Raw genomic sequence first — 12,483 nt, 5'->3', positions numbered from 1 at the left:
TTTCCAAACAGAAAATTGAAAAGTTTTGGTATTACATCCAGAGGGTCCTGGCAAAACCCCCAGTTCTTTAAGAAAAATTAAATTAGGAAGGACCTTCTAACCTGTATTTAAGCAATATCCTTAAACCCACAGTAATATACTTTTGTGCTAATGACTTTGAGAAACAAACTATGATTATGGTTGTAATTTCAGCACAAAATGTAACACTGCTTTCTAAAACTGTCATCCATAGACAGCATGCAGGAGAATTAGGAATGGAAAATATCATTGAGTCAATTTCAAACATTTTTTCCCCTCATGCATTTAGAGGGAAAACCTGGATTCCACATGAAATAATCCTCTTGCCCCTGTGTGTTTCTTTGCACATATGGCTTTGAAGCAATTTCTAACCCATCATCTACTCTCAAAATCTTCTCTCTTTGTCTGGGAAACTATGAAGTGAAGTAACACCCCTAAAACTTAAAATAACTTCTTTATGCTTTAGCACAAAACTATGAGATGACAGAATTATCTATCTTCCAAAGGTGTCTTTTCCAACAAAACTTCCAAGTGTTACATTGGTAACTATGATAATTTCACAACTAATGAACTAAGGACAAGTGTTTATAAAAAGTGCTTAGATACATTAAAGAGTCTTGTATCATATCTCATAAAAGGTTTGGGCACATGAGCAGGCTGGAAGTTAAAAAAACAGGTCTAGTTCACAAGGTACAGATGTAACAGTGTGCTAATCAGACCACAGTATTTTGCAGCTGCTTACTTCTCACTCTTCTGCCTTCACAAGACCAAACCACTAGGCCTTGTTTTTCAGACTAAATAGTACTCCCATTTACTAGACATCTTCCGTTTCAAGTCTATTAACTGGGGATTTTTTTGGTATAAAAACACACATGTTCTTTATACAAAATGAGAGCTCTGTTACTATCCATAAACATAAGAGAATATTCCATTCTAAATGGGACCAAGAGAAAAAGGCAGAGATGATCACATGTCAAACTATAAGCCTCACCATTTCCCGTCTTCTTTCTTCTTCCCTCTCAGCCTCTTTTTCATATTCTCGACTTTTTTTTCGTTCTCTGATTTCCCAGTTTTTAAGACGCTGCAACAGAAGAAAATGCACTTCAATCTTCAAGCACATTAAGAACAGCAGTACTACCTCATTAATTTGGATTGTTGTTTAAAATAACTGTAAATAATTTGCATAATTTTAATTCAAAACACCAGAATAAAGAGTCTGTTTTGACAGTGATTTACACATTCTGCTCCAGCTCATGAACTCAAAGGATTAAAAACATATTTAGGAAAAAGAGAATGATGTATTTTATACTAGAGGACTTGTTATCAACTCTCAGAAACATTTTTTTATTTGAAGAACCTTAAAAATTCCAACCTACCTCTTGATATGCAGCTTCCTTTTCACGCAGTTTCCTCTCCAGTTTTCGTCGTTCGTAGGCATCTTCTTCGTCTTCTTCTCGGTCTCTCTTTTTATCCTTTTCCCGCTCTCGTTCCCGTTCTCTTTCCCGTTCCCGTTCTCTTTCCCGTTCCCTCTCGCGTTCTCGTTCTCTTTCCCTCTCGCGTTCTCGTTCTCTTTCCCTGTCTCTACTTTTTTCTCTGAAGGACGAAAAAAACCCAAAGTTCAGTGCAGAGCCTTCCTCTCCATTCAATCAAATGATTAATTGCATCTTAGAGGTTATTGTAGTTCTGCAGTTGTAGAAGATGATTAGCCAGTATAGAAATGGGCATAAATACCCATATACTGATGGGTATTCAAAAACCCACTGAAAGTAGTTGTTTGAACACTAACCATTAAATAGCAGTATCTACAGAAACTAAGCATGAGAATGATATGTGGCTGCATCAGGCCAGCATGTTATTAGCCCCACAAAGGTGTATCAAGCTCTGAGGGTGACCAGCAACCTCCCAGAAATGGCATAAGAATAATTAGCAAGACAGGGTGATTGGGTGCTTTGAAAAAGCAAAAAGTTTTAAATTAAAGTGAAAATAACAAACTATACAGAACAAAAGAGTAAAAGCCGTGCACGGTGCAGGGAGGTCCCCTGCACCTGCTGACACCCTGAAAAGCCCTGCGAATCTCTGCTCTCTCTTAAGTATTCAAAGATCTAGGAGAGGTTTTTGGCTTGTGGCCCAATAGAAAGTAACTACATTCCTACAGCTCAAGGACCCAACTGGTGCCTTTGTCCTGGCACTGGGCCAATTATGGTGAGAGAAACATAGAAGTTTCGGGTTCTTCTTCCTTGAAAGTTCAGGGGTGAGGCCTAAACTCTTTTCTTAATATGGGAACACCTGCTTGGGTGTGGGGGTACTGCAACATGAGCATATGGCTATTTCTTATCAGACTGTGTTAGCAGTCCTCCATCGCCAAAACCACCAGAAATAAAGGGTATCCTTAGCAAATCTTTTGTGTTTATGTGGCCTACAGACAATTTTAACACTTTTGACAAGATGATTTAATGTGAAAGCAGCACTTGGAATATGATATTATTAATTACAGCTTGAAAGAGTAAACCCCTTGCTTTTCTAAAAAAAACCCTCAACAATCCAAACAAAAAAAACCCAAACCAAATCGACTGGAAAAAAAACCCCCAAAATCCAACCAACAAGCCCACCATGTAACAAAGGATTATGATAAAACCTGCTTAAGCTAAAAAATACCACAAACATAAGATAATCTCAATCAGGAATAAAGCTAATAATGAAAAATAGGAGATATTTGAGACAAAACCAGTATGCTTAAGTCATAATGGGAGAGTTGCTTAGTGCATATTGCAGTTTTTATATTCTTGTGCTGTGGGGGAAATCAAGTATTCTCCCAACGTGAATTTCCTGCTGTTACTCTGATCTTCCACAAGAATCATTCTCTTTTGAATGGCAGCTGGTCTACGAAACTATATGCATTTAGTAAACAGCACTGAGAAAAAGTGAAATAAATAGCAACTGAAGTACATTTACCTCGATCTGCTCCGATCCTTGTTGCGATCTGAACTCCTCTCACGGTCTCTGTCCCGGTCTCTGTCTCGTTCACGGTCTCTGTCCCGGTCCTTAGTTCGGTCACGATCCCTATCTCGCTCCCGTTCACGCTCCCGTTCCTTCTCCTTCTCTCGTTCACGTTCCCTCTCTCTTTCACGCTCCCTCCTTTCTCGTTCACGCTCTCGTTCCCTTTCTCTTTCTCTGCGTTCTTTTTCAATTTCCTGTCTTTCTTTCTCCTTTTTGCCTTTTTCCTCCTCCAGTTTCTAAAAACCAACAAGAGAACTTTCATAGTTAATTTTGCAGTTACACAAACTGGATATTCCCGACGCAACACACAAGGCTGGTAATGGAAATACCAAAACCGCCACTAATTTAAAAATATTAAATAGGGTTTGGTGGGTATATTTTGGAATTATAAGTATGAAATCAAAATGCAGCAATCACAAGACTAAGTTTCGTGCAAAAGCACAGATCTACACAGACCAGCAATCTCCAACCTTAGCAGAGTAGGGCTGGCCTTGTATTATGAGCTGACTAAACTGCACATTCAGAGTGCACTACCAGTCATGATGCAGATGGGACTCAAATTCCACTGGCCCTATAAGCCAGTTGGGTAAAAGTAAAGTGAACTTCCAGCTGATAAAATTAACTCTGTTCAATTAGGAAAATATATTTCAGTGGAATGCTAACTGAGACAGTGAGATGTTTCCCAAAAAGTCTTGGCACACCAAAACCATCCTACTTGAAAATTCGGGTAAAGAAATATATCCACTTACACACAGTGCATGTGGTTAAACAGTGAAGAAAACTGTCATTTCTCCCCTTTTCCCTCCCTAAAAAAGTTCTAAGTGTTCATTGGGTAAGAACTGGAGTCTGCAGAATGGAATCTTAACTTCCACCACTGCAAGATGGAGACAGTTAAAAAAAGGTTGGAAATAGCTCTTTTGAAACACAGAAACTAAAGGTTACCTGCTACAGTTTTACTAAAAATTGTACAAAATTGCCACTTTTTTTCATATAGAAACAGTTCTTATGACCAGAATTCCTATAAGACAATAGAAAATACATCAACAGAATGATAGATAAATCCATCCTTGGAAGCAATTGTTATGTGTTAACTTACAGATGCTGTGCTAGGACATGGACCGCCAACACTGGATTAACCTTGCCTATTAGCTATGTTTCTGGGAGGAAGAGCAAGTACACGGTTCACAAATATACCAAATAACAACCAAATATACCAAATTTCAACCTGATGGATGCAAGAACACCACTTTTTGAACAAATATTGAGCAGAATAAACAGATTTATCCCCTTTGGCTCCACGTTTACCATCACTGAAATGAAATTAAAAACTGGAACAATCAAACAGCATTTTCTCTGTTTTGTGTTTTTTTTGTTCTTTTCTTTTAAACAAAGCATTTAAGACAACTTTAAAAAGCAATCTTACCTGATTAGTGTTCTTCTGCCATAGGCACAGAGACCAGAGAACCGACAAAGGATTACAGAAATAAAGCTAATTCACTAGTGATTAATGTATCCAGTGAAACTATGCTGCATTGATAACACAATACAGGCAAACCCATTTTGGATACATTGAAATCACAAAAGGAAAAAGGGACTAAAAATGGTAGGAATTGGTAGAAAATTGATGTGAAAAAAATAAAACTTAGATCCTATAATATACACTGGGCTGAAAAACTAATTTCTAAGGACTGTTTTATCCAGGAGCTTTACAGTGTTAAACCACAGTAGGGACAAATGTTAAACTAGGTTGTCAACTTTTAAAAATAACTTACCTCAAATTTCATATACTTTTAAAGAAAGTTTACATACTGAAGTGGTTGATACTTACAGGTTACCTTAGATGTTCCAATAGAAATTTCTTTACTCCTGCTTTTTCACCACTCTCAAAACCTTTGTTTATGGTGAGATTTCTCAAGAGAGTGGGTTTCTTTTATTAAAAATATATTCACAGAAGTGTAAATAGACATGCACGAGTTTTGGTATATTAAAATCCTTTTCCTAAGTCCACTTTCTTAAAATCCAATTGAAAAAAATAAACTGGTGTGTTTTGTAATCACAATCTGACCTCTGACAACTTCTGTAAAACTAAATAGAAGGATCTGACAGGGGAATGGGATGGGAACAGTATCAGATAAACTGAAGTAATGAACAGAAATGAACAGGTAGAAGAATTTTAAATCTTACCTTGAGCTCTCTTCAGACTCGTCCGTGCTGTAAATGGACGCCCCCTGCAATGCTGATACCCTGACAGTCTGTCGTTATTGTTTATAAACTCATACCAAAAACATGCAAAGGTTCACTGTGCTCACTAGCCCGCTGCTAAGTATTCAACAGCCCCTTTTAAACATATCCAATATACACGACTACTTCCAGTTGGTTTTTAACATTAAGAAACCCAAAATAGCCCCCCAAAAATACAAATCAAGGGCAGTGAAATGCCCAACAGCTTCTGAAACAGCGAAGCTTGGTTTTTGTTTGTTTTGTTTGCAATTTAAAAAAAAGTATTACTTGTTTGTATTTTAGTAACAGCGACAACTCGGGGCTCGGAATTGAACGTAATTCTACTGAAGTTTCACCACTAACCAGTTTCACATTCAATTGCTGAGCTTCTCCAGATGACTTCTTCTAGATTTTTCCCCCCAGGTTTCTATCTTGAACAACTTTTGTCAAGAGAAAAACGGAATACATGTACATACAGTAACATGTAGTCACATGTGTTCATATTGATACGGTTGCATGAAAACATGGTACCATCCCCACTGACTGCATGTGGTAAAGCTGAACAACACGGGCACACTTCACCTTGCTGTATCATCAACATTTTCTTTAATGTTGATTTGGGGGTATTTTGAAAGAAGAGTGTGTACTCCAAAGAGCAGCTTGTTGATACTTCCCCAGGCCAAGGACCACTCCAATCTTATTGGGGAAAAATTAATACCATCTTTAAGCTAAACATTAAAATAAGAACATTACATGCATAGTTGTGCTCTCCGATTCGCAAGTATCGCTTTCCAAAGCAGAAACATTCACATATGCACTAGCATTAGTGGAAACTTCTGTAAGTGGGGACCCTGGGGTGGGACTTGATGTGGACAAACATTTACAAGCCAGTTACCCCTTTGCATATTTTTCTGAGGGGGCATCCATAAGTATAATAAAAAACAGAAACTCATACTTACATCCTATTCCATGTTACTTTCCAAGCTGTGAGTTTCATCTTGCATTAGTCACCATATGATCTCTATCATAATGGTGGGGGTCAATGAATAGATTAGCTTTATGGGAATTTACAGTTCTTCCATGCATCTAAAGTTTGGTAAGTCTGGTAACCACTGACCTAATTTTAATCTTCCCCCACTCTTAACTTAGAACTATTAAAATAAAAGACTTTAATTTAATTCATGTTTCATCTCTTCAAAAATCTTGGATAATGTTACAAATCTACCTAGAGAAACACACTCAAGTGTATGTCTCATACTGCAGCCCCGTTTAGCCTTCACTTATAAATATCTTGACTTAATGTATGTGTAGCAACTTAAGCTGCCTTTATTCATGCTGAAGTGAGAAGACTGAAAAATACTCAGTAGCAATCAAAGTCTTAGCATAAAGATGTCATGGGCCACTTTAACGTGGCAACTGTCTTCTTCTGACTTGTAAAGAACTACATGTATATTAAACCTAATATAAACATAATTTTTTAAAGTGATATTGCAATGTACTGCTAAATTTTATAATAGTGGTTTTTTGGATTTTGAAAAAGCCTAATTTTTATCAAGTGCAAAAACAAGAATACTACCTTGTGTGTGTCTCTGAATTTACTGATCTCTCTTGATATCAGGTCTCTTTTGTCTTCCTCCATTTCTATAGCATTTATATCCTCCTAAAAAACAAGGGGGACAGGAGTAAAAGCATTAACAGCCATCTGTACAGACACAGGAGAACAAGAGAAAAGCTGAAGGTTAGAAGTTTTCAACCAGTCTTGCAAGAGATAAATAAAGTCCTTCTGTAGTACCAAACCTGACAGTCTGATGTTAATGAGTGGAAAAAAAAAAAAATCAGATGGACAAGAGTCACAAATCTGGCAACTAGCAGTAAACATAGTCATTGTCAAAGCCTACAATGTAAACGAACCTTGGTGATGAGTGGATAAGGTATCAGTGGGGCCACTGGAAATCTGCGGAAAATCTGCGGAAAAATCCACGGAGATTTTTTTTTTTAAAAATAGATTGCAAACTACTCTGAAAAACAATGTTTTGTATGTTTGTACTACAAAGCAATATTGTATTGCTGTGACCTCATTTCTTTGATTCAACAAAGTTACAGAAGAACCTCGCTAATTCTCCCTTTGCTGAACTACTTAAAAACACATAGTGATGTCTCATGTTAGTAAGACTTCACTGAATTACGAGTGCACTACAGGATATTAGTATGCTATGGTAGCATCAGAAACAAGGCTAAAGCTACACTTGCCAAAATAAATAAGTATATTTCAGTGGGTATGTCTTGATTTTATTTACTCGCTAATTCGCAGAATTTGGTAGATCGCACCTGCTCTTAGTGCGAATTAGCGAGGTTCCCCCGTGCTTGAAATTGAAAATCAGAATTCACTCACTCTCAGCTCCCCACACACATTTTCAACTCCCCCACAGCAGTCATGCCTTCACCCAGAAGAACTAACAGCCTCTGCTGCTAACACCAGCGGGAGTAATCTCCACAGCAAGCTCTTCAGGAAACAACGGCCCCAAAGCTGGTGAGTTTCCATACCCCCCTCACCACCCCCACAATATATCTGCATCCACCTTCCTTTTCCCCCCACCCTCAGTCTTTCTCTCCCCTCTCCTTTATGGAGAAGAGAACAAGAATCTAGTACCATCTCTTCACTCCCACCTCTATCCACACAGGCCAAAGATGGCAACTTCCAAGTTTCTTGTCTTCCTTCCCAGTACAGGAAGGATGATGGGGTGCAATTTCAACCCACAAGTGCTGCGTATTTTCAAAGAGCTTATCTGGCTACTTGACTAGCTCAGATCTGTAAAGTTCTACACAACACAGAGCCAAGAGAATATCGCTCTGTCACAGAGACATACTCAGCACCCAACTCTTCATGACTGCAAATGTCTCTTACAATGTTTAACTACCTAGCATTATTCATGGCCATATATACGTATATTCACCCACAGGACAATAAACATTGTAACAGTGCTTGTAACAAAAAAAAAAATACAGCTAATATCATTAGACAGTGACTCAGTTGCACATTGTCATCAAAGAAAACATCTTCTCCCAAAAGGGAGGGAGAGAAAAGAAAAACAAATTCTCAGCTCAGCACTTTTATACCTCAGGTTGGCCATGACTAACAATGTTGTGGGAAGACAGACTTGTTCCCTGAGGGAGATGTTTCTTGCACCACATTTAAACTCCATAAGCATTTTGAAACTGCATCATTGCCTTGGAATAGGTACTTTGCAAAAGACTTAAGTGGGTAAAAATCTCAGTCAAACAATTTTCCAATCTCTTTCATATAAGGTGCGGAATGGTAGGTGGGAAAGCCCATTTTCCCATGGTTAGAAACTTTGCTGGAAAAGCTAAGTCTGAGTTTGCTTATCCTTGTTCCCCCTTCTCCATTGTTTTAATCCATAAAAAGGTCATTCACAGAAGCGGGTCTAAACCAGAACATTCATTCCTGCTTAACATGTTTTTTTTCACATTGCACAAGATAGGAAAGCCAGCTGACCAAATCCAGCCAAATTGAGACGTGCTTAAAAGTGATTTTGTAAGGCAGGAAGATTACAATATGCCTTTCATCCCTGAAGAATCCCTTCAAGGACACAGACAACTAACAAAGTGCTTCCACATATGAGTAGACAGCTGCAATCAGTTGGATCAAGGCACACTACAAAAATGCGTACTACAAGCAGAGAGCAGAATTTTGTCAAAAACTACCAAAACCTTGGCATTACAATAGTGCCCTGGCATCTTTCCCTGGAAGTGGATGGTATGCAGGAACTCTTTACAGTTGTTTTTTAAGTTCTTATCTGAAAAACCCTATAGGCACATTCAGATTAAACTGCACTAATTTCAGTATTTCCACCTTCAGAGGGATGAAAGGTCGGTTCAGTCCTGCCCAGATTCAAATCTGTTGTTCCAAGAAGTTTACGTGCTTAAATGCCTAAACCATCCTGAAGGGATGGTGTCTATAACTGACTAGCTTGCAGCTCAAAAAAAAAAAAAAAAAAAAAAGAAACTGCTGCTGACATCAATGCTTGTTGATTTTTCTCATCAGAAGTTTAGGTTTAAAGTATTTGCACAAGGTTTGGCCATTATATAAAGGTGAGTTGAAGAAAAAAAAATCTGTTTTGTCCAAAATCAAAACACATACGTCCTCCTTCTTTTCCTTTTTCTTCTTCCTGGGGTGAGAGTCAGATTCCTGGGAGGGGGCATTGAGCTCGCTGGAATATTCTCGTATTAAGACTTCAATGGCCCCTTTAATTATCTGATCTCTTCTCTTCGTTTCCTCATCCAGTGCTTCATCATCATCATTTGTTGTCTCTGGTCTGGAGTTCTGAGGAAAAATGGCAAAGTAACAGAACTTTAAAAATTGAGAGTAATAGTGGTTTTATCAAAACTTCACCTTTCATTATCACATCCATGCCCCTACATTATTTACTACAAGAAAGCAAAACCCCAAACAAAAAAAAAAAAAAAAAAACAACCAAAAAAAACCAAAACAAAACCCAACAACAACAACAAAAGAACAAACCCATACAAAAAAGAAACCAAACAAAAAACAACTCACCACATGAAAATCAAACCACCTACAAATACAAGTAGTTATCAATTGCATTGTATTAGTCAGATATTTTCACACTGGCAATACCACAGTTTATTGCAGTTTTATGGAATGGCTGCAGAGAGCTAGTGTAGAATTGCATAATAAAATAACATAATAAAATAGAACAGAAAAATGGTGATTAAGGTGGTAGACAGGAAGAGAGAGCACCCACATGCTCCCAGAAAGGCAATCACTATAGTGCAGCTCTTGGTCAAAAGTTTTGCCTTTTATGTTCCAGAACCTCAAGTCACTTCAACAGCAGTTCCTCCAAGCCTTCTACTTAAGTGCCATGCAATATAAACGCCTACCTAAAACTTCCAAGCTGCAACTTCAAATGGGAGAACTATATTAAAGAAACATCATTAGGGAAAACATTCCTTGCACAACAAACTATTTTTTAAATTATTGTTGATCAAGTACTTCACAGTTCCTCATCTTTTTGCCCCTTTTAACCTTGTAGGGAGGAAAAGGAACACAAAGAAGTGCCTTTCACTAAATATTATAATGAAAGGGTAGAACGATGATCTGCACACCGAGCAAGGTCGCCCACCTCTTGATCCCCTGAATCTTTTAGAAAAATGGAATCTCACCTGAGAATCCAGCTGGGTATCCGTCAAACCATAGGTGGTGGGTGGAGTGAGGGGGAGGGAAGGGTCTGATGGAGCAGCAGCTAAGAATGAGGGGGAAGGGAGGATTCAGTTGGAGCTGAAGAAGCTGCCAGGCCAAGGAGGAGCAGGCTGAAAAGAGCTGGAAGGCAGTGACAGGGGGTGGAATTGAAGAGATCCAGGGAGAAGTGATCAGGGAGAGGAGCTAATTAGGTAACGGTTTGCTTGGTGTGTCTGTATGAAATTGTGTTGTAGTTTATGTTTGATTTCTTAATTCAAAATATTTGAGAAAATTTTAAACTTTTGGATCCAAGTGGCACCGGCACACCAATGATGGTATGAAAGGAATTGCAAGCAGTTTGATTACAATGCACTTCATCAATACTCTTCAGCAATTCACAGCCTTTCTTTGCACCACCACAAAAAAGCACAAAAAACCAACCAAATCAAATAAAACCCAACAAAAATCATGGAGTTTATCTCATTCTACAGTTCAAAAGAATGGGCTCATACAGTTGCCTTCACCAAAGCCACAAACAGTACCTTGCTGCTATATTACAATCAATGTCCCCAAGACTGACTGTAACTCACAGGGGCTCAGAGAAAACAAAATTCTTGAGAGATGTACAAGAACTCCAGAAATACTTTAAGCTTGTTTGTAACATCAGCTGTGAAGCACAGTATCACAGGTGATGCCACCATGAAACAAGGAAGCACAGAATGGAGATGCAGTCCAATGAAACCCTTCTCTAGGCTAAGAGCTAGTACAGTACTCCACTCAAACCTCACAAAGCTAGCATCCTGCTTTACTAAGCCATCACATTTAACCACAAACACAGGGTATCCAGTCAAAAACATGTCCAGTACTTCAAGTCATCATTATGACATTCAAGTCATCTACTTCCGGTTAGGTGAAATGAAATAAAAGTATCTGTGTTTCCATTGTAGTCTACACACATTTAAGAAAAATTTCAAACTGGAATTTTTAAAATCTACTTGCTACAGCGTGATTAGCATTTTTACTTTTCTGAACAAGAGCCTCTTCTCACTAAGATTTTACAGAGAAAAAATGTTTAAAGTGGTATCTTAAGGAGTTAGAGACAAAGCCCAACTCGATTGGGCGTGAAACGCACTATTTTAGCAAGGAAATAGACACAATTAACTTTAATGCAAACTTTTCAATTAAGTAAGTATCTTTGCATTTCAGTAAGAATTCAACATACCAAATATCTGCAATTATTCCAGAACAGATCCTTAGCTTTAGAAAGGGATAGTACAAAAGCAACTTTCCCATCTACTAAATGTCTTAAAGTGGCCCACTGCCGGATACTTGTCTCTTCTATTGAATGATCCTACTTCTTTCCTTTTCATTGATTTGTTCCAAAAGATCATCAGTGGAGGGGAAAGAAACTTCAACTCCCCTCAGCCAGCCAATCTACAGATTGACATAGTAACTTCTAGGGTTTAAGCACTTCCAAGAGTTTCTAAACAAAAATGAAGCAACAGAATCAAAACATACAGCACCTATTACCACACTTTATAATGAATTACAGTTTCTAGAAATGTATTTGTAGTTTGCAGATAAGTTCAAACACTATAGAATTAAGAGCTTACACTTCTCTGCCTTTCAACATATCTTCAGACTCACTAATGTGATTCTGGCAAAATCCTAAAAGGAATTAAAGACACAGAAAGGAGTAGAAACTGAGACATGCTCACAATCTGATCTAGCAAGTAACATTATACTGGCATTCTATTAAAAGAATGCAAATCACACATTATATACATACCCCATTAGATGCCTTTTTCTTTGCTTTCCATTCATCTAGTTGAGCCTTTGTCTTTGCATCAACTTTGACCAGCAGCTTCTTCTCTCCAATCTGGAGGTCATGGAGTAGTCTCAGTGCTCGTAGGGTAGAATCTGGTTCTTTGTACTCACAAAACCCAAAGGCTGAAATGGATTATTGAAATGAGAAGTAAACGCATTAAAGCTCTTCAGGTAATTTGCTTTGTTTAAAAATGTGTTTTGAA

At 38.0% G+C, this 12,483-nt stretch overlaps 1 protein-coding gene across 1 annotated transcript in view; it reads right to left on the bottom strand.

Annotated features, from left to right (window-relative positions):
* The window catches only part of RBM25 (RNA binding motif protein 25), a 33,404-nt gene that overhangs the window by 7,558 nt on the left and 13,363 nt on the right, over positions 1–12,483 (bottom strand). The window contains exons 6-12 of the mRNA XM_083864171.1: positions 12,243–12,403; positions 9,395–9,577; positions 7,147–7,200; positions 6,812–6,895; positions 2,971–3,251; positions 1,395–1,611; positions 1,010–1,099 (exon numbers count right to left, since the gene is read on the bottom strand). Coding sequence (XP_083720297.1) covers positions 1,010–1,099; positions 1,395–1,611; positions 2,971–3,251; positions 6,812–6,895; positions 7,147–7,200; positions 9,395–9,577; positions 12,243–12,403 — 1,070 coding nt within the window. The remainder of the gene's footprint in view (positions 1–1,009; positions 1,100–1,394; positions 1,612–2,970; positions 3,252–6,811; positions 6,896–7,146; positions 7,201–9,394; positions 9,578–12,242; positions 12,404–12,483) is intronic.

The sequence above is a fragment of the Zosterops lateralis genome, assembly GCF_965231275.1.
Source record: "Zosterops lateralis genome assembly, chromosome: 6".
Taxonomy (NCBI): Eukaryota; Metazoa; Chordata; class Aves; order Passeriformes; family Zosteropidae; genus Zosterops; species Zosterops lateralis.
Note: the sequence above shows the minus strand (reverse complement) of the source record. Positions and strands in the feature narration are given on the sequence as shown.